This window comes from Hyperolius riggenbachi, chromosome 5 (assembly GCF_040937935.1).
Source record: "Hyperolius riggenbachi isolate aHypRig1 chromosome 5, aHypRig1.pri, whole genome shotgun sequence".
NCBI classification, from domain to species: Eukaryota; Metazoa; Chordata; class Amphibia; order Anura; family Hyperoliidae; genus Hyperolius; species Hyperolius riggenbachi.
The window spans coordinates 187,817,415-187,840,931 of NC_090650.1; the positions used below are offsets into that span (position 1 = coordinate 187,817,415).

Sequence of the window (23,517 nt, forward strand, 5' to 3'; positions counted from 1 at the left end):
ATTTAACATTGAGGCAGAAAGGTTATTTTTTCGATTTTCCTTTTGATGTGCTATCTGCCACTGTTAAAATAAACCTACCATATATATATATATATATCCCCTTCTCAAAAAATTAGCATATTGCGATAAAAGTTCATTATTTTCTGTAATGTACTGATAAACATTAGACTTTCATATATTTTAGATTCATTACACACAACTGAAGTAGTTCAGGCCTTTTATTGTTTTAATATTGATGCTTTTGGCATACAGCTCACGAAAACCCAAAATTCCTATCTCAAAAAATTAGCATATCATGAAAAGGTTCTCTAAGCAAGCTATTAACCTAATCATCTGAATCACCTAATTAACTCTAAACACCTGCAAAAGATTCCTGATGCTTTTAAAAACTCCCAGCCTGGTTCATTACTCAAAACCGCAATCACGGGTAAGACTGCCGACCTGACTGCTGTCCAGAAGGCCATCATTGACACCCTCAAGCAAGAGGGTAAGACACAGAAAGAAATTTCTGACCGAATAGGCTGTTCCCAGAGTGCTGTATCAAGGCACCTCAGTGGGAAGGAAAAAGTGTGGCAGAAAACGCTGCACAACGAAAAGAGGTGACCGGACCCTGAGGAAGATTGTGGAGAAGGACTGATTCCAACCTTGGGGGACCTGCGGAAGCAGTGGACTGAGTCTGGAGTAGAAACATCCAGAGCCACCGTGTACAGGCGTGTGCAGAAAATGGGCTACAGGTACCGCATTCCCAGGTTAAGCCACTTTTGAACCAGAAACAGCGGCAGAAGCGCCTGACCAGGGCTACAGAGAAGCAGCAATGGACTGTTGCTCAGTGGTCCAAAGTACTTTTTTCAGATGAAAGCAACTTTTGCATGTCATTCGGAAATCAAGGTGCCAGAGTCTGGAGGAAGACTGGGGAGAGGGAAATGCCAAAATGCCTGAAGTCCAGTGTCAAGTACCAGTCATCCTTGGTCTCCTCTGTGCTTCCTCCTTACCTTCTGTGCCCCTCCTCCTGTCATCTTGTGTCCCTTCTATCATCCTGTGTCCCCTGTGCCTCTTCCTGTCATCCAGTGCTTTCTCCCGTCATCCTGTGTCCTGTCCATGCCTCCTCTTGTGGCCTCTCTATGCTTCTTCCTGTCACCCTGTGTCATCTCTTTCCTCCTCTTGTGACCCCTCTCTGCCTCCACCTGTCCTCCTGTGCATTCTCATGTGCCTGCTCTGTGCCTACTCCTTACCTTCTGTGCGCCTCTTTTGCTGCCACTGACCTTCCCTTCTCTTTGCCACTTGGGTCTCCTCTCACCTAGTTACACTGTGACAACTATTCAGTAAAGTACATTATAAATTATTGTATATAACCTTGGATAAGCCTACTTTTCAACATGCAACATTTTGGCTAAAGGCAAGGCGGTCTGCTTATCCACTCCAACTTCTTCATGTTTTCCCAGCTGCTTCTAGCTTTAGTAGAAAGCTAAAAAGCCCCATTGCATGCTCTGCATGGGGGGATAGGGTGGCATATGGAAGGGAGGAAATGGATCGGTCTATCTCACATTTGGCTTTTTTTTTTTAGGGTCAGAAGTGGGGTAGTGGAACATCCCTCATTGGAGGAAACCTTGATAATTAGGCAGTGAGACTTGCCCTTTCTCCTCTCTTTCCCTTTCTTTCTCCATCCCCTCCTCTCAGTCCCCTTTCTTCACATACAGATTTGACCCATTCAGCCTCAATTTATAGGGGTCAGACCACCATATTTCGGAAATTCCCTGGTCCCCCTTTAGTTGGACCAGACTTTCATAATCTGCTTCAGAAATTAAGGCTACAGTCCTCTGGAGCACAGGTAGAGCCTACATTAGCAGAAATGTTTAAGATAAGTCATATTTTAATGTTATTTCTCCTTTGTTGTCATTTTTTCTGACAATATTTGAATATGGCACTTATTGTATGTTATTTTCATTTTTATTATTAAACAATAAAACTTTTGAACATAAAAGTGGGGGAGTGGGCTTATCCACGAAGTTGTTTATTCGATTAGGCTCTGGTTACACACGGAGGGAGGAAGGTTGGAGAATGTTAGTAATGGGGGCAGGAGAGAGTAAAAAAGGTCAGGAGGAGGCACAGAAAGACAGGAGGGGGCACAGGGATAGCGATGATCAATGGAATGCAAAGAATTCATGAAGCAGAATCATACAAATTTTAATACAAATTATGCAGGTTAAAAAAGGAACCAATCGAATTCCACCTTGGCTGTATACAACTGATCCATCTTCAAGTTACATACGCTTTCATTAACAATTAGCATAATTCTGCATTTACCTAGAATTATTTGCATGTAACTGACCATCCCTACTGTGTAAACATTTTTTAGTACACAAGAATGTATCCTCTGCAGTATGGTATTATTGCTAATTTACCAAAAAGCTTTCTCAGTGACTTTTTTTTAGGCAGGGAGCACACTTGTTTGAATCATATGCATTGCACCAAACAAAAAACGTGCACAACTACACTAGCCATTGAAGTCAAAGGCCAGCTTGGGAATCAGAGATTTTCTGTGTTCATCTGCAGTTTAAAAATTGGACAGCCGCCTTCTTTTTTTCTGCATCGCTTCCAATGTATTTTGCCACAATCCAGAAAATCATAAATGAACACAGGAAACCGTGCATAGAAAATGTGAATGCAAACTTGAAGCTTGCTGGAAACTTTAAAATCGCACGCAAAAATGTTAGGACAAGTGTGCTCCCTGCTTTAAAGTTATTGTTACACTTGGTTTCCCCTTAATGAATTTACTGACAAACCCACAGGCGAACATACTGTATGTTTTGGACTAAAAGTGTGGGAAAAGTGTGGGAAAAAAGTCACTGCATTCTTTAGTCCAATTGCAGGGAGCTCCTGACTTGTGAACGCCTGCCAGTACGAACCTCCAACCCAGCAATGTTAGGGACGCCTTGTACTGTGCCCATGCAGAGGAGGACACAGGGAGACACAAAGGGTTATAGAGGAGGCCACAAGGAGGACAGAGGTGGACACAGAGGACACAACAGGGACACGGAGACACAAGAGGTACAAGGGGGCATAATCCACAAGATGCCCCTTCACCATGGATGCACCAGGTTTAGTATATACAGTATTTTTTCCCCCTGGTTTTTGTCCTCTAAACCTAGGTGCGTCTTATGGTCAGGAGCGTCTTATAGTCTGAATAATACGTTATTTTTTTTTTTCATTTTCATCTAATAAATAACAAAACATTATTATTTAGACACATTTGTTTACATGGGATCTTATGCTGTAGTTGCAGAACTTACACAACAAACAGATCAAGTTTTAGATAATATTTACATGTTCAAAAACTTGTCATTTTAGCATTTTACTTGTAAACCTTTAGGCAGGGGTCACACTTACTGGCTTTCGTACGCGTTTTCTGCACAGAAAAACTGACTTCAACTGAGAACTCATGTTAATCAATGAGCTAGGTCACACTTTAATGCAGATTTCGCACGCAGAAAAAAAACTGACATCTTGCGCAATTTGTCAGTTTTCTCTATAAATTACATTAGCTGTTGTAAGGTAGAGGTCACATTTGTCTTTCAGTTTTCTGAAAAGTGTAGAAACTGAAAGACAAGTATGACCCCTGCCTTAGAAAATGTATGATTTTTGAAATATGGCAACTTGGTAAAAAACACATTTCTGTAATGTCAAAGTTTTTGAGCAAACCATTGTAGGAGCTATTAACACAGCCAATTAGCATCATGTAATGTTTAAAAAAACTCACATCATGCTGAATATTCAATATGCGGTTGTTAAAATAGTCCCTCATTTTAAAGGATGCCAGAGCCAAAACATAGATAAGAAACGGGGGGAGCAGGCATGTTTGGTGAGCTCTCCTGATGCTCACCGCTCCCCCCATTCTCCTTTCTGCCCCCCTCCTGTACCTGTATCTGCCCACTGGTCCCGTCTTCTGGATGGCCGGGTTGGGAGCATTGCTGCTTCCTACCCAGGCTTAATGCGTGCTATAGCACGCAACCTCTGCTGGCACGCATACATCAGTACGGGACGCCACGGCCAAGACCGCTCTGCGCTTGCTTGTGACGTCACACGCAAGTGGAGAGTGCTCCTGGCCGGGGGTTCCATACTGATGTATGCATGCCAGCAGAGGTTGCGCGCTATAGCACACGTTCAGCCAGGCTAGAAAGTGCTCCCAACCCGGCCATCCAGAAGATAGGGCCAGTGGGCAGTTACAGATACAGGAGGGGGGCAGAAAGGAGAATGGGGGGGGGGAGGGAGCGGTGAGCATCAGGACATCTCACCATACATGCCTGCTCCCCCGTTTCATATCTGTTTGGGCTCTGGTATCCTTTAAAATGAGGGACTATTTTAACATAGTTACATAGTTATTTTGGTTGAAAAAAAGACATACGTCCATTGAGTTCAACCAGTACAAAGTACAACTCCAGCTTGCTCCCTCACATATCCCTGATGATCCAGAGGAAGGCGAAAAAACCCTTACAAGGCATGGTCCAATTAGCCCCAAGAGGGAAAAATTCCTTCCCGACTCCAGATGGCAATCAGATAAAATCCCTGGATCAACATCATTAGGCATAACCTAATAATTGTAGCCATGGATGTCTTTCAACGCAAGGAAAGCATCTAAGCCCCCTTAAAATGCAGGTATAGAGTTTGCCATAACGACTTCCTGTGGCAATGCATTCCACATCTTAATCACTCTAACTGTAAAGAACCCTTTCCTAAATAAATGGCTAAAACGTTTTTCCTCCATGCACAGATCATATCCTCTAGTCCTTTGAGAAGGCCTAGGGACAAAAAGCTCATCCGCCAAGCTATTATATTGCCCTCTGATGTATTTATACATGTTAATAAGATCTCCTCCAAGGCGTCTTTTCTCTAGACTAAATAAACCCAGTTTATCTAACCTTTCTTGGTAAGCGAGACCTTCCATCCCACGTATCAATTTTGTTGCTCGTCTCTGCACCTGCTCTAAAACTGCAATATCTTTTTTGTAATGTGGTGCCCAGAACTGAATTCCATATTCCAGATGTGGCCTTACTAGAGATTTAAACAGGGGCAATATTATGCTAGCATCGTGTTAGCTTTAGCTGCAGCGGCTTGGCATTGAGTACGATTATTTAACTTGTTGTCGATGAGTACTCCTAAGTCCTTCTCCAAGTTTGATGTTCCCAACTGTATCCCATTTATTTTGTATGGTGCTAGACCATTGGTACGACCAAAATGCATGACTTTACATTTTTCAACATTGAATTTCATCTGCCATTTATGTGCCCATATAGCCATCCTATCCAGATCATGTTGCAATATGACACGGTCTTCCTGAGAGTTGATGATTCTGCACAATTTTGTATCATCTGCAAAAATAGCAACATTGCTCACTACTGCATCTACTAGGTCATTAATAAATAAATTGAAGAGCACTGGACCCAGTACAGACCCCTGTGGGACCCCACTGCTAACAGTCTCCCATTTTGAGTACGATCCATTGACCACAACTCTTTGCTTTCTGTCCATTAGCCAGTTCCCTATCCATGCACACAGACTCTTCCCCAGTCCTTGCATCCTCAACTTTTGCACCAGACTTTTGTGGGGAACAGTGTCGAAGGCCTTTGCAAAGTCCAAGTATATCACATCTACAGCATTCCCAATATCTATATTAGCATTCACTACCTCATAAAAGCTGAGCATGTTAGTCAAACAGGACCTGTCTTTAGTAAACCCATGTTCATAGTAGAAAATAATCTTATTTCTCAGCATCAAGTCATGTATAGTATCTCTTAGTAACCCCTCAAATAGTTTGCATACAACTGATGTTAAGCTTACAGGTCTATAATTTCCTGGGTCTGATTTTTTGCCCTTCTTAAATAATGGGAAAACGTGGGCTGTACGCCAATCCACTGGAACTCTGCCAGTTGCAAGAGAGCCACAAAAGATAAGATAAAGGGGTTTATCTATAACTGAACTTAATTCCCTTAGGACCCGAGGATGCATGCCATCCGGGCCAGGTGCCTGGTCTATTTTTAATTTATTTAGTCTTGCCTTCACTTCTTCCTGCGTTAAGTATTTAATATTACAGTTAGAAGATTGAGACTCTTCTGCCTCAGTAATTTGCAACAGTGCTGTTTCCTTTGTGAAGACAGAAGCAAAGAAAGCATTTAATAACTCTGCCTTACCTTGGTCATCCACCATTGAGTTCCCCCCCTCATCCTTTAGGAGTCCTATACAGTCAACCTTTCTTTTTTTAGAGTTGATGTACTTGTAAAACTTTTTTGGGTTAGATTTGATATCCCTAGCGATTTGATTTTCAGCTTCGATCTTTGCCAGCCTAATTTCTTTTTTACAATTTTTATTGCACTCCTTATAATTGCTTAGTGCAGCCTCGGTCCCCTCCTGTTTTAGGACCTTATAGGCATTCCTTTTCCTCTTCATTTTATCCCTAACCTTTCTATTCATCTATAGAGGCCTTTTTTTTATTCCTAGACATTTTGTTTCCATATGGGATATACATACTACAATATTGATTGAGAATAAGTTTAAAAGCTTGCCATTTCCCTTCAGTGTCCTCCCCTTGTAGTACATTATCCCAGTTCACCAAACTTAGTGCCTGCCTAATTTGATTGAACTTTGCTTTTCTAAAATTCATAGTTTTAGTGGTCCCGCTGCCCCGTGGCCTATCAGTCACCAGATCAAACGTTATCATGTTGTGATCACTATTTCCCAAATGTTCTTGAACCTGCACATTTGATACATTATCTGGTCTATTAGAAATGATCAGATCCAGTAACGCATTCCCCCTAGTTGGTTCCATTAGCATTTGAGTCAAGTAATTGTCCTGTAGTGCTGCCAGAAATCTGCTGCTTTTACCAGAATGGGTAGCCTCAATACCCCAGTCAATGTCTGGAAAGTTGAAGTCGCCCATAACTATGACCTCATTTTTACTTGCAGCTTTTTCAATCTGCTATAGTAATCGCAACTGCATATTGAATGGGATTTCACTCAAAATTAAATTTTTGTCCTAAGTCATTACACACAGTTAAAAATGAATATAAAACACTATAAGACTGCTCTAATGTCCTTCCCATGCATATTTACACCTCACTGCAGGACAAGTTATTAGATTGACTCATAATAAAGTAATTAGTCGGCAAATAAAGGAGAAAATATGTATCCGCTTTCCCCTTGGATACAGCAGGAACGTTTCTGCCTTGTTTATACAATTTATTACACTTCCAAAACAATCTGATCATGCTGGTTGGCAAATGTAAGCTTATCAATTAGCAGCTAAATGAAGTAAAAAGCTAGAGTTCTAACCCTTCCAGTACCTTAAAAATTAACCAGTGGATTTAGCTGTTCATTTTATGCTGTGTTTAATGCTTTAGTCCAGGGGTAGGGAACCTTGGCTCTCCAGCTGTGAAGGAACTACAAGTCCCACAATGCATTGCAGGAGTCTGGCAGCCACAGTCACGATTAATAAAGGTAAATGCATGCTGGGATTTGTAGTTTTATCACAGCTGGAGAGCCAAGGTTCCCCCCGCTGCTTTAGACCATAGATAAAATGTGAGTATAATATAATTTTAAAGCTTCTTTGTTGCGCACTGAAATTAATAGACTCTGAGATGCTGAGGTGACAAATCTAGTCATATGCCAGTCCGCAACTTTAATTAATTATACACTAAAAAAAGTCATAGATTGTAGATATCTCAAATGTAAAATATATTTTGGTAACATGATAAGATCCAGGTACCAATAACGGACTTACTTTACTTTACTGAAAATAATGTCAACATCTGTAATGGTCACAGTTTTTCCATCAATAACTTGGCAATCCTTGCACAGCTTTGACCAGTTTTTTCCATGCATCTCCTTTCCTGTAGCTCTAGTGTCTCCATGAATAGCAAATTTTCTGAATGTTTCTTCTAAAGCACTTATTGAAGTGGAAGTGGCACCTTCACAATGACTATTAACATCTGTGGTCATTGACCTTGATTTATTTGTGCTGTCGCCTGCAGGTCCATTATTCCTTTTGCTAGAAGATTTTGATCGTGGGCTCTCCATATGAACTAGAGGAGAACACAGTGTGTTATTTATTGTATGAAAAAAGCCATGTCTTGCATTTTCTCTTACCCCAAAATTCTTATGTTCAATCTATTCCAACCATTTCATTGTGCATCTGACTTAAAGCGAACCTGTAAGCAGGAAAACACATATCAATGCTACATTACAGGAAGCACCATAAGGTGTTATAACATACCCCTATGACTAGTCTCTTCTCTTGCTATGCCACCCTTCAAAATCAATATAAAATAAACTGAGCACACAGTTCTCTGCATGTAGCTGAATCCTGTCAGCTCAGAAAAATGCAAACTATTTCTGCATGTTGCCAGAACTACTGATGGCTTTAGATTGTAGGTTATGTGATGGCATTGCTCACAATTGTGTTCCAAGTTATTTGTATCTATTAAGGAGGAGGAGGCAGAACCAAGCCACATGGGCTTTCCATACTCGCATCATCAATTACTGCTGGCTTCATGTATTGTGCACATGGAGCCAATCAGTACTCAAAGTTATAAAAAAAATGATTTTGAAATGTTTGTTAATAGAAGGTTTTATCAAATGTCAGTTATCTTATTGTACTTACCTTTAATGTTGTTACCCATGTCTATGGGTGAGAAAAAAAATAGCAAATGGACAGCTGCCACAAAATACAGATGCAGGCAGTTCACAAGTCTGCTGTCCAGAAATGTCAGGCAGCGAGCATAACCATTAATTGCTAGCTGATTCATATCAACCAAAACAATGATTTAAAGTAATGAATGCTTTAGTCTGAGATAAAGAAAAAAAAAAGCAAGCAAAACAAACCCCCTTTCTCTCTTTTCACATAAATTTACAATAGGATGTGTTAAGTGATACAACTGAATGAAGAGAACATTTGTTTCTGACACTTATCTATCAACAATTAAACCATTATTATTCTACAACAGAGACTTAAAAAACAAAACAAAATCATTACTTCATGTATTTGAGCTGAAGAGTTAGTAGTGCTCTCAGTGTGTTAAACCCTTTTATTTGTGTTCTTGGTTTAAACAGAAATTAACTACAGAAGTAATATTAAACTTTAAAAAAAGCTTAATTTAATCATATGTAAATTTTTTGCCTGACACTAGAAGTGTGTGTCAATGTTTTCTCTAATGAGGTGCTTACGTCACTAGGAAAAGACCAGTGAGGGTGGATTTAAACTGTGGGTGTTGCAGAACGCATGCATTATTTGTGTAAATGGCAATTTGCAAACTGTGAACCTTTTAACACGCATGTTCATTTAAAGCCTACATGCAGAGTGTTGGAACTGCGTGATCTGCTGCAAGATGTATGGGCAAGGAGTTGACATTCAGAAGTATTCTGCAATGTAAAGGGTGTAAATTTACCCTAACATTTAAGGCAAATTACTAACAAAGAGGACAGATGATTCCTGAATGTATCATGTGCTCTTTAGATATCTGCAGGTCATGGAATGTTTTTGCAGGTCACAGAAGGACTCTAGCAGTTATGCAATAGTTTTAGAAGTTAATATAGTTACTCTCCTTTATACATTAAGTTGTTTAGCAACATATTAATGTCACTCAATAAATACCATTAGGCAGATTCTAAATTGTGCAGTAAAGAAAGGTACATAAACATCCAGCTCACTAACAGTTGTTAAAGTGTAACCGAGGTGACATGTGACACGATGAGATAAACATGTGTATGTACAGAGCAAAACATAATAACCAAGCTGTTTTACATGTTTCATTTTGCTGCCTGAAACTTAAAATTTCAGACATGCAAGTGGCAGCTTCTGTCTTGTCGGTACCTTGTCGGAAATATAGTAAACCTCACAGATAAGCAAATTACAGCCATAAAAGTTTTCTTGCCAGAATACATCTTCTGAGGGCAAGAGAGAGATAGAAAAGGTCAATATGTATTTTGTCTGGGACACTTAATAGACTGCCATCAGTCAGATACAATAATACATTTCCTCTACTTTCTAAATGTTTAAATTTCACTAATATTATACATGTGAAAGTTTGGATGTTTGTTACTTAATCACGCAACAATAGCTGAAAGGATTTGAATGAAATTTGGCACACACATAGCACATTACCTGGAATAACATATAGGATACTTTTTATCCCCATAACCAAAAAGTGGGCGGAGACAAATGCAAATTGATCACAGGGAAAATGTAAACTGCAGCCATTCTTACACTGTTAATGGCAGGGTTCTCAAACTTTGCACAGTTGGTCACTGGGTGACTGGGATTAATATTCAGAAAAGTGGGTGGAGCCTAAAAAAGTTAATCAAAATTCACCTATTAATTTTCAAGGGAAATATTTAATTGCTGCCATTCTTGCACGGTTAATAGCACAAGCCTCAAACCTGGTACAGTTGGTCATTGGGTGACTGGGGTTCAAATTCAGAAAAGGAGATGGAGCCACAGCCAATCAAATTTGTTTAATTTCAATGCAAATTATTTATGCCAAAGCTCTCAAACTTGAGTAATTGTGTGTTAGGATTAGAAAAAGTGGGCGCAGCCAACACCAGCCAAATACATACCCGGGCAACACCGGGCCATCAGCTAGTATAAAATAAAACCACTGGTGCCATCATTGGGCCAATCACTGAACTCGCCGAGCCATGTCAGGAGCCTTTCTTCTCCGGCTCGCCAGGTTTAGTATATACAGTGGCTTGCAAAAGTATTCAACCCCCTTGAAGTTTTCCACATTTTGTCCCATTACTGCCACAAACATGGATCAATTTTATTGGAATTTCACATGAAAGACCAATACAAAGTGCTGTACACGTGAGAAGTGGAATGAAAATCATACATGATTTCAAACATTTTTTTTTTACAAATAAATAACTGCAAATTGGGGTGTGCGTAATTATTCAGCCCCTTTTGGTCTGAGTGCAGACAGTTGCCCATAGACATTGCCTGATAAGTGCTAATGACTAAATAGAGTGCACCTGTGTGTACAAATACAGCTGCTCTGTGACGGCCTCAGAGGTTGTCTAAAAGAATATTGAGAGCAACAACACCATGAAGTCCAAAGAACACACCAGACAGGTCAGGGATAAGGTTATTGAGAAATTTAAAGCAGGCTTAGGCTACAAAAAGATTTCCAAAGCCTTGAACATCCCACGGAGCACTGTTCAAGGGATCATTCAGAAATGGAAGGAGTATGGCACAACTGTAAACCTACCAAGACAAGGCCGTCCACGTAAACTCACAGGCCAAACAAGGAGAGCACTGATCAGAAATGCAATCAAGAGGCCCATGGTGACTCTGGATGAGCTGCAGAGATCTACAGCTCAGGTGGGGGAATCTGTCCATAGGACAACTATTAGTCGTGCACTGCACAAAGTTGGCCTTTATGGAAGAGTGGCAAGAAGAAAGCCATTGTTAACAGGAAAGCATAAGAAGTCCCGTTTGCAGTTTGCCACAAGCCATGTGGGGGACACAGCAAACATGTGGAAGAAGGCTTTCTGGTCAGATGAGACCAAAATGGAACTTTTTGGCCAAAATGCAAAACGCTATGTGTGGCGGAAAACTAACACTGCACATCACTCTGAACACACCATCCCCACTGTCAAATATGGTGGTGGCAGCATCATGCTCTGGGGGTGCTTCTCTTCAGCAGGGACAGGGAAGCTGGTCAGAGTTGATGGGAAGATGGATGGAGCCAAATACAGGACAATCTTGGAAGAAAACCTCTTGGAGTCTGCAAAAGACTTGAGACTGGGGTGGAGGTTCATCTTCCAGCAGGACAACGACCATAAACAAAGCCAGGGCAACAATGGAATGGTTTAAAACAAAACATACCCATGTGTTAGAATGGCCCAGCCAAAGTCCAGATCTAAATCCAATCGAGAATCTGTGGCAAGATCTAAAAACTGCAGTTCACAAACGCTGTCCATCTAATCTGACTGACCTGGAGCTGGTTTGCAAAGAAGAATGTGCAAGGATTTCAGTCTCTAGATGTGCAAAGCTGGTAGAGACATACCCTAAAAGACTGGCAGCTGTAATTGCAGCAAAAGGTGGTTCTACAAAGTATTGACTCAGGGGGCTGAATAATTAAGCACACCCCACTTTGCAGTTACTTATTTGTAAAAAATGTTTGGAATCCTGTATGATTTTCGTTCCACTTCTCACGTGTACACCACTTTGTATTGGTCTTTCATGTGGAATTCCAATGAAACTGATTCATGTTTGTGGCACTAATTATACTTCAAGGGGGCCTAATGCTTTTGCAAGCCACTATCTATCTATCTATATATTTATTTATTTTTTTACTGATTTTTGTCCTCTAAATTTAGGTGCGTCTTATGGTCTGGTGCGTCTTTGATGGTCTAAAAAATACGGTATCTCATCAGTTTATTTTTACCTCGGGTTCACTTAAGTGAAAAATTACCTTTGTTTAACTACCCCCTTGAGATTCCTGACAATTTTGTCCTCCTGCTATCAAAGTGAGATTATATATATATATATATATATATATATATAGATATAGATATAGATATAGATATAGATATAGATATAGATATAGATATAGATATAGATATAGATATAGATATAGATATAGATATAGATATAGATATAGATATAGAGAGAGAGAGAGAGAGAGAGAGAGAGAGAGAGAGAGAGAGAGAGAGGTATATATAGATATATATATATATATATAGTTTTTGTCAGGACAATCTAGGCTTTCTTTCAGTAAGATTTTCCCCCCCCAAATTATTTCTCTTTACATGGATTTTATTGGGGGGAAAATTAAGTGTATAGATGACACAAGGGGTTAATTAGTTAGGTAGGGGTTAACAATTCACTATAGGGGGGGGAAACGCTATATTTTTTATGTGACACTGTCACTTTAATGTATTAAAAAAAAAGTCTTAAAAGTTTTTTGTTTATTAACTTTGTATGACTGATTGCTGCTGTGGCAGCAATCACTCACTACTGGGTGGGTGCAAAATGGTCATCTAGAAATAAATGACCAAGGTATTGTGTATATGCAGACATTTATCAAAGACTTTATTAAACAAACATGAATAATAAAAATTCTAAAAACAAAGAGCAAGTAGCGGGGCTACTCAATGCACATAGCTGGCCAGCTCACCAATGTCATATGCACCAATCATGCATACCACATGCACCCTAATCTAATGAATGACAGCTATTTCCTAACGCTGTGTGCATTGAGTAGCCCCAGCACTTGCTCTTTGTTTTTAGAATTTTTATTATTCATGTTTGTTTAATAAAGTCTTTGATAAATGTTTGCATAGACACATGATACCTTGGTCATTTAATTCTAGATCAGGCATGGGCAAACTCGGCCCTCCAGCTGTTACGGAACTACAAGTCCCACAATGCATTTGCCTTTATGAGTCATGACTGTGGCTGTCAGACTCCTGCAATGCATTGTGGGACTTGTAGTTCCGTAACAGCTGGAGGGCCGAGTTTGCCCATGCCTGTTCTAGATGTCTTTTAACTGGTTGTGTATTGGCAGGCAGTGCTAATAGAATTTGTATAAGACAACAGTGAGGCTAAGTTCACAGTGGGACGTTAAAGTCGCACGTTAAAACAGCATTTAACGCAGAATAACTCACTGCAATGAAAAATCAATGCCCTGTTCACAGTGCACACGTTGCGTTGGTGTCTAACGCTGCACGTTAAGTAAAAGTACTGCATGCAGTGCGTTATACACGTTATTAGCTGCGTCGGACTGTTTGCACATGCTCAGTAATGACTTGGAAGCATACTTTTCATTGCCTGTATTTTTTACTGTATCTGCTGTATGCGACGGTAACGCTGCGTTGCCACTTTTTGGGCGCGTTGCGTTGTAAGCTTGCGGTGCGACTTTAACGTGGCATCAAAACGCAACGTCCCACTGTGAATCTAGCCTGAGACTGGTTACAATACTCACTGAGTCTAGCTATTATAGCCTGCAGCCATACAGCTCCATTGAAGTTAGTTACCTCATTTTTTTAGGGTGCACAATGGTGCATGGGGGGACATGCACGTGTGGCGGTGCGCGTGCACAATTGCGGTAGCAGCAGCTTATAGTGCTGTACAAGAGTCTTATGTCCAGGAATCTGTAGAGTAGCAGATTCAGACACAAGACTCACATCATGAAACCTGAAAGAGCTAAAAAATACCAGCTGTTCAGCACTACTAATTTCTAGGATTATTACCACACACAAATTGCTTACCTCGAATAAATGATTTCAAGTGCTCAGCTACTGCTGACTGATTTTAGGGATGAGTACCAGAACAGAGTTACAAATGATTCGGAACAGAACAAGAATTCCAAGCACAGCAGAAAATAGCAAGGTTGTGGCTCGTGGCTGTTAAGGAGGAAGTATTGAGAATTGGAATGCACCATGGAGGGCAGTGCACAGGGGCAGCATCAAGGGTAAGTTAACCCCCCTCTGCTGTGAGCCGCTGTACTTGAAATTCTTGTTCTTTTCCGAATCATTCGAAACAAGGTTCCTATATGGAATGCTCATGCCTAACTGATTGTAATGAGCTCTTTCAAGACTGGAAGTGTGAAAGTATTCTACTTCTTCCCCGGTTTGTGGAAACAAACAACAACAGTTCCTGATTTGAGTAGCTAGTGACTCAAGTAGGGATAGAAAAATACTTGTGTTGTATGCTGCATTTTTCGGACTATAAGACGCACTAGAAGTGGGGAGATAAAAGTCCCTGCGTCTTATAGTCCGAATGCACCAATTACTACCCAGCACCAGTATCCCCCCCCCCGTTCCCTGTCTCGAGGTCCTGCCAGTCCCCTGTCCCTGCGTATGATCTTTTCCCTTCCTAGAACATTGCAGGGTATTCTTTTAGGCACTTTGCATTGCGGGTTGATCGGGAGAACACGTGGCAGCAAATTTTTCTGCCAGGCGTCCAGGTTACTGATGCCTGCGTGTATCTCCCTACTTCATCTTACCGCAATGCTGGGGACTCCGCGGGCGGTGACTTTGCACTTAAAGATATCATTGTGGAGATATATATTGGTAATCTTCCGCAGAACAGCCGCTCGGGAGTCCGCGCTCACAGCTACAGTCTTCTCTCCCTTCACTTCCGCTTACGTCACTATGCAGAAGTGAAGGGAGAGGAGACTGTAGCTGCGAGCACGGACCCCCAAGCGGCTGTTCTGTGGAAGATTACCATTCTATATCTCCACAATGAGCCGTACTTATGCGCAAAGTCACCGCCCGCAGAGTCCCCAGCATTGCTGTAAGATGAAGTAGGGAGATACACGCGCGCATCAGTAACCCGGACGCATGGCAGCAAAATCTGATTCCACGTGTTCTCAGAGTCCCGATCTTCCCGCATTGCAGAGTGCAGAGTCTGGCAGCGGCCATTAGATGTTCCTGCTTGTGAGTGGATCCCGAGAGACGATCGGCTGCAGAAGGGAGATGGAGGAGAGGAGCGTGCCGGCTAGATCAGGTGAATTTCCATGCAGGTGTAGTGTAATGTAGATGGGGGGAGGAGGCAGTAGGGTGTGGTGAAGTGTAGTGTAATGAAGTGTAATGCAGCTGGGGGGAGGGGAAGCAGGGGTTATTGTAATGTAATGTGTAGTGAAGTATAATGTAACTGGGGGTGGGGGGGGGGGCAGCCTGGGTTCGTCTAGTGTGTAGTGAAATGTAATGCAGCTGGGGGAGGGGCAGCAGGGGTTAGTGTAGATGGGTAGAGTAGCTTAGAGACATCTTGGGGCAAAAAGGTCTACAAGACGCCCCCGACACAGACGCATCTAGGTTTAGTATATATATTTCTATTTTTGCCCTCTAAATTTAGGTGCGTCTTATAGTCCGCAGCGTCTTGTAGTTCCGAAAAATACGGTATACTGGACACTAGAGCAACACAAAGTAGAAGTTTCTAATTAGAAAGACATTGCAAGTTTACTGTCTGTTTTGAAAATGGTCATGGTCAACTGCATATTGAGATGGAAAGGTAATTTTTAATTTCAATTTCAATTGTAAAAACATTTGTGCAGCACCAATACTGTACTTATTAGTAAATGTTTAGCAAGAGTTGAAATTTGTATAAAAGCAGAACTCCACCTGTCAGGAACCAGCCCGCGGCACGCCTGCGTATACGGTTCCCGACTGCGGGTTTGACCAGATCGAGAGGGGAAGCAGCCTTATTCAAGCTAAAACAAGGCTGTCACCCCTCAGAACACTTCTCACTGCCACCACTAGCTGTTGCTAGACCCATCCACTCTGCTGTCGAGTGCTCAGCACGCAATTCGCGTTTTCGTACTCGGGTCAGTTTTGCGCTTTAGGCCGAATACGAGAACACCACGCACAAACACACAGTTGCAATCTTACACTGTAGTGAAGCAAAACTACTAACAGTCGTTCCGCACGATACTGTTCGACTTCCCACTCTGCTGTCGAGCGCAGAAGTGCCCCATACACACAATGCAATTACAATCTTATACAGTAGTGTTGCTCAATCATACAATCAGGCATGGACTTATACACAGTTACACTTCAGTCTCTTCTAGGCTATGAGTGTTAGTTTAGTACAGCAGAAGTCAAACTTATTAAATAACGATTTAATATTCCAGGAAAAGGTGGAACAATGCAGAAAATAATATATACAAAAGATGTACAAAAAACAAAGTACAAAAGTTACAAAGTAAAAGTTACAAGGATACACACAAGGATATTTGCATAAAAATGGGATAACGTTACCAGCATATCAATCTGAACGTTGTTTGTGGGAGGACGCAACTTCTGGTCAGGAACCAGGTTAGTCCTAGCGTTGTGCTATCTCCAAAGACTACAAGTTGTGAAGGATCTGTGCAGGTTCTTATAGGCCCATTTGGTGCCTGAGGGTACAAGTCACACAACTAACGCAATTTCCCTGACTGTGACAGGCAAACTTCAAAGCTTTTCCTGTCACACTTTGCAGACTTTAAAGCAATGCTGTGTTCGTTCAAAATCCAATTCCCACAGGCAACTATAGTCTATTCTGATAGTGTTTTGACCACCAGGCAGCTGTTTACCTTAATACAAAAGATCAAAAGCAATGCACCACATTTGCAGGATGCCAGACAAAAGGGAACCTCATTACCTGTGCCTGGCTGTCCAGAGGAACTGTATGCTAATGTCTAAGCTCCCTGCTTCCAGAGGAATTCAATGCAAATGTAGGTCTATTGACACACCCACACAATCACATTAACAGTCCATGAAGCTAGCTGCCAATACCTTCAAAGCCAGACTGGCTGACACATGTGACACAGCCAGAAAAATGAAAAATATGCTTCTGTACTATCCCAGCATCATAATTAGCTGCTATATTCCTGACACCACCCACTACTACAATAGGTATATAAAAGAATCACCACCTTAAAGAGAATCTGTATTGTTAAAAATCGCACAAAAGTAAACATACCAGTGTGTTAGGGGACATCTCCTATTACCCTCTGACACAATTTCGCCGCTCCCCGCCGCATTAAAAGTGGTTAAAAACAGTTTTGAAAAGTTTGTTTATAAACAAACAAAATGGCCACCAAAACAGGAAGTAGGTTGATGTCCACACATACAAAATACATCCATAAACAAGCAGGCTGTATACACCCTTCCTTTTGAATCTCAAGAGATCATTTGTGTGTTTCTTTCCCCCTGCATCTCGCATGCACTGAAGTTTCAGGCTGCTTTTTTCTTCCTGCAAACAGCTTTGCCCTTGTCTGAATTTCCTCAGTATGTAAAAGCCCAGCCAGCTCAGAGGACGATTTATCCAGCTTGTAAAAGATAAGAGAGCAGAGAGAAGCTGCACTAATCTAAATATCACACAGGCAGTGTGCAGAGAGGGGCCTGGAAGGGGGAGTTCATAGCAGAACCACAACACTGAAGAACTTGGCAGCCTTCCAGACACAGGCTGACAAGTCTGACAGGGGAAAGATACATTGATTTATTACAGAGACTGTGATAGCAGAAAGTGCTGCAGTAAGCCAGAACACATTAGAATAGCTTTTGGAACTTGTAGGATGATAAAAAACAGGATGCAATTTTTGTTACGGAGTCTCTTTAAAAAGTGTTCTTATTTTGTTGCTTTGCAGCTTGAAATGAAGCCAGGCAGCATCTTGTATAGATTCGTATATAGCATGTGCAGTACCCTTTGAAGATCTTTGTATTACAGCACTCTAATTTGCCATATTACATGCAACCATAACAGCATATGCTGGATGATTAAATGAGTATCCAATCGCAATCTCAGATCTGCTAATGACCTTCTGTTGTCCTCCCCTAGAATTGCCTCTTCACATTTACAAGATTTTGCACGTGCTTCACCCCTCCTCTGGAATGCCCTCCCCAACACATCCGTCACTCTCCAACCTTTGTTACCTTTAAACGCTCTCTAAAAACTCACTTGTTCCGACAGGCATATGCTCTACCTTGGGCCACTTCCCATTTGTCCTAAGACCAAATTGCACTTCTACTAGATATCCTAAAACACACTGGCCATATGCAATTCACTTTTTCACCTGAGTTGTCTCCTAGGTGATATTTTCACACCTGGTAAATAAAATGCTTTTTAAACTACCAGCAAGTGAGAAAATACTCTAATTTTGACAGTGCCTTTCCACTTACTTTTTAGTACTTTTGCCATTGCAAGGTGCTAAAAAGTTATTTTAAATCGAATATGAACAATTATCTCCTCGGAGAAAACTCAGGAGAAAAAGTGAATTGCATATGGACCACTGCCTCTATATGTGTGTGTGTTGCATACTACCCCACCACTTGTCTCCCCCCCCCCCCCCCCATTCCCTCAGATTGTAAGCTCGCAAGGGCAGGGCTCTCTCCCATTTTGGCCTCAATTCACTAAGCTTTATTAAACACTTTATCAAACGTTTGATAATTTACCTCATGGCTAAAATCTAATTTTGAATTCACTAAGGTGTTATAGATTTATTGAATGTTTTATTGATAAAACATTTGACAAATATAATAATCAATAGAGTGGCAGTGAAATTGGGGAGAGCAGGACATATGTTGCCCAGGAAAAACCACAAAACTATCAATAAACACTAGTCAATGCAATGATATGCCAAATAATCATGTCCAAATTTATTAAGGAAATTATTAGAAACATTAAAAACACATGGGATGGCCACCCCGTCACAACTCATCCACTGAGGCAGTCCACATGCAGTCACATCCATACGCCGGCATCTAACTTTCAGATGGACGATAGTAATCCAATAAAGCATCAGCATAGGGGGGAAGACATCAGTGCTTCAAAGAACAGGTATGGACCGGTTGTCATCAGAAGGGAGTGAGGGCTGACAAACATGTACAGTCTGGTGTGAGGCAGTGACAATGTCAGCAGCAGAGCATAGTACAGCGGCAGCGTGAGCATAGGCAGCACATATAGCAAGCATCGAGCATCAAAAGCTCCCACTGTAATGGCGCATCAAAGCGCAGCAGACAAACAGCGTGATACTGTCAAGCTTAGCTCACCACATCCATGGACGCTCACTGTGGACAGACTGTCCGCTCAGATGAACCTGAAGGTTAAAGCAAGCTCCTGGTGTCACCCGAAGGTCGTTGCTGGATGATGTAAAGTATCCTCGTGTGCTTCGTGGATGGGAAGAGCACATCTGTACTCAAAGTCCAAGCCGTGTAGTTGGTGGTTGGCTCACCCGGGCAGCATGCATGACAGAGTGGCCCTCGGACAGACCAGTGGATACTGGCTGAATGGAGATTGGGACGGCGTGGCGTCCCATGCAGGAAACGTGCGGCTCCCCCGACGTTTCGTCGGCTTCCGGCTTTCTCAAGGGGGCGTGGTTGCCAACACGTTCATTCCGACATTACTTGATCTAAAAATGACCAACAGGCACACCTCTTTGTCCACCCACTCATGACGACACGGATGTAGTGTGCGCGACCGCGGAGAGGGAAAGCCAATGCAAGCGGCGGGGCAGCGGCGGACCTAATGCTGCGAAAGCAGTTGCTGTGCCCATGTAGGTGGATATATTAGCCACGCAGGGTCAATCATAACCAAAACAAAAGACAAAAATGGACATCCGAAAAAGGGATAAGTCAGATCCCAAAATCTATCATAAAGGTGTCAGAGCTGGCACCACCTATAGCCAGCCCTGCCATAAACCCAATAATAATAACTCGAAAGGGGGGGGGGGGGGGGAAGAGAGGCCCTGCGTGGAGAGCACAGCTGGTGCGTCGCCGCAGAACCGCCTGTGTGCAAAGGCTCACCGCGAACGCACACACACACACCGCAATCAAAACGTCTCCGCCATATTGATGGCGGTCATACAGTATTATCATTTGCATTAAATAATCATAACTAAATAAATAAATTGACCGCAAAGAAAAATAGCCCATACACATGCAATATGCTGAGACCAGATAGTGCCTCAGGTGAACTTATTTTATGAGAACCAAAAAGGCCCAAAAGTAGCTGTCCAATGTATGGGACACTATACAAAAAGGGCAGGGGGCTAGCAGGGGGGGGGAGGGAAACATTACAACAGAACAAGTCTGCCAGCACATATTAGAGAGATCACACACTCAGACCAGGGCAAAAGAGATGCACATATCAAAGCGAAATTCAGGATCTAAAGGGGCAAGAAATGGGCGTAACTGATCTGTTCGTTTAAACCTGGAGTTAAACAGGCCTGTAGATTATAAATCCAACGGGATTCACATCGCAGCAGGAGTCTATCAGGATTGCCACCTCTGATCGTGGGGTGTATCCGATCAAGAGCCATGAACTTAACACCCCTAGTACTGCCACCATGTTCTAACTCAAAATGCCTCGCGACAGGAGAACTTGCGTCCCGATTCTCAATACTCTTGATGTGCTCGGACATGCGTTCTCTGAGTGGACGCTTCGTCTTACCGACATAAAAAGCGCCACAGTGGCATAAAATAATATATACCACTAATTTCGTCTTGCAATTAAAAAAGTGGGACAACGTAATTCTCCTGCCGTGAGGCATGGGCACAACCCTGCCAACCTGTACAAACTGACAATAGTCACAGCCGCCACAGGTGTAGATGCCCGTGGTTAGGCAGTGTTTTTTGGGGGCGATACCAGTAAAATGGCTCTGAACGAACGCGTCCCTAAGGGATCTGGCCCTCCGGAACGTAAGACTGGGGGATGCCGGTGTCAAAGGACCAACCACAGGATCATTCTGTAGCAGGTACCAGTGTTTCCTGAGGAAATTTGACAAATATGTTACACCTTAGTGAATTCAAAATTAGATTTTACCCATGAGGTAAATTATCAAACGTTTGATAAAGTGTTTGATAAATCTTAGTGAATTGAGGCCTTTGTGTCTTGGAATTCATTATACATTTTATTAATCATGTTACTTTTATCACTGTCATTACCAATTCTGTATTTTGTATCGATTTTGTATTTTTTCACCTTCTATGTAGTTTGTATACTGGTGTACACCATTGTCTGAATTATGTACCCCATGTTTGTTTCTTACTTTGTACAGCAACACAGAATATGTTGTCACTTTATAAATCAATAATAATAATAATTAGTTGTCGTAGAAGTCCAGTATAAAGTTGTTGGATCAAGTTACTGATACTACTACACACTAGTTGCAAATCTATGAAGTTTGAGAAGAATCTGATATAATAGATGATACCATTTGAACTGACAGCAGCTTCAGTTAAAGGCCTCAGTGGTGTGTCCACACACAATTAATCCATATTGGTGGACAATCTGATTTGCATAGGCAGTAGCCAGGTGATCGCACTGAGCATTTACCAGATGGTGAATGGTGGAACCTACGATGGAACGCAAGCCGGAAGGAGGAAGTGCGTGTAGTGAGTCTTGCAACGCGTCCAATAGGACGCGTGCAAGACATTTGGAAAGCATAGAGGACCGTGGACTTATGGGTAAGTAACCCCCTTTCTCCCAGCCACACACCTGAGGCAATCAAGCCTCATTTTAATCACGGATTAGAGTAGCTCATTATTCGTGAGCTAATCACTAGACTGGTAGCCTCTCAGTTTGCTTCTCATACTTTCATCCAGTTTGGAGGGACAGCGAGATCTGTAGAGCCCTAAAAGAACCAAAAAGCTTCAGCTTCTTAAAGGACACCTGAAGTGAGAGGGATATGGAGGCTACCATAAGCATTTCCTTTTAATCAATGGTAATTGCCTAGCATCCTACTGATCTCTTTGGCTGCGGTAGTTTCTGAGACAGACGCCTGAAACAAGTGTAGCCATCTTGCCAACAGTGCTATTCAGTACCTGTACAAAGTATATTCACTGTGTAATCATATCAGGGATTTGTAGTTCTATGAAATCCGCTCTGAAACAGTTAATTGCATAGTTTGCGATATTTCTTATCATCTGCCTGCAATGCAGCCCTGCAGATTCACAGAGTCAGCTTTGAGTGAGTGATTCCTGTTGGCTTTTGTTGACTTAATCAGGCCTCCCAGGGTCTTATGCACCACAGTTTCCAGTTAGGACTAGAGACAAAAAAAACATATTGGCCTAACAATCTGCTTTGAGGTGTCTAGGCCGATCAGAAGAGGATCATTCATATATATCTAATAATCCAGCTTGTGTTATATTTCTGCTGCTGCTCTTCTGGAGTGAAGCTCCTTGTGGATTATACATACTTTTTTTTTAAATATGATCCAACTGCCAGCCTACTACTTAGATTAACATTGGCCAATGTTTAGGGAAATTAGCTTAAATGTTTATGAGTTTGATTATAGCAGACTGTTTATACATGTGTCATTTAAGGTGGCCACTAATGGTCCAATTCCTAGCGAAAAATCGTTTGAGCGATCAGAAATTCTGATCGGACGAAAAATCATTCACTACACCATTAATGAACCAATATTTGCTTCCTACCTATCACAACCAACAAGAAAATCCAAATTTTGGTTTGACTATTTTTATAATCGTTTCTAATTGATTGTGCCCATCAACTGAGATTATTTACAACCAATCCGAATTTCTGATCGCTCAAACGATTTTTCGCTAGAAATTGGACAGTTAGTGGCCACCTTTAGAGTGCACTTATTTACTGTGATTTTGGGATTTGACATCTCTGGATTTTCTGGTGCTTCTTTGGGTAAAACCCAGAGACTTTGGAGGTGTCATTCTCTATTGCATTCCTTTGCAAGCAACTGTTGGTATTCCATTATCGCCATAACTGTGAGTTCAGATGCTATGACCTATCTGTTAGAACATATTGCTAGAACGTAAATTGTTAATTTTACATAGTTACAGTTATTTGGGTTGAAAAAAGACATACGTCCATCGAGTTCAACCAGAGAACAAAGTAAAACACCAGCCTGCTCCCTCACATATCCCTGTTGATCCAGGGGAAGGCGAAAAACCCTTACAAGGCATGGTCCAATTAGCCCCAAAACGGAAAAAAATTCCTTCCCGACTCCAGATGGCAATCAGATAAAATCCCTGGATCAACATCATTAGGCATTACCTAGTAATTGTAGCCATGTA

The 23,517-nt window shown here is 41.7% G+C and overlaps 1 protein-coding gene across 4 annotated transcripts in view; it reads right to left on the bottom strand.

Annotated features, from left to right (window-relative positions):
• Positions 1-23,517, bottom strand: part of TPPP (tubulin polymerization promoting protein) — a 439,620-nt gene that overhangs the window by 48,777 nt on the left and 367,326 nt on the right. For all 4 annotated transcript variants that reach the window (XM_068236501.1, XM_068236502.1, XM_068236500.1 and 1 more), the window contains one exon: positions 7,772-8,072. In XM_068236501.1, the coding sequence (XP_068092602.1) occupies positions 7,772-8,067 (296 nt within the window). In that variant the 5' untranslated portion in view covers positions 8,068-8,072. The remainder of the gene's footprint in view (positions 1-7,771; positions 8,073-23,517) is intronic.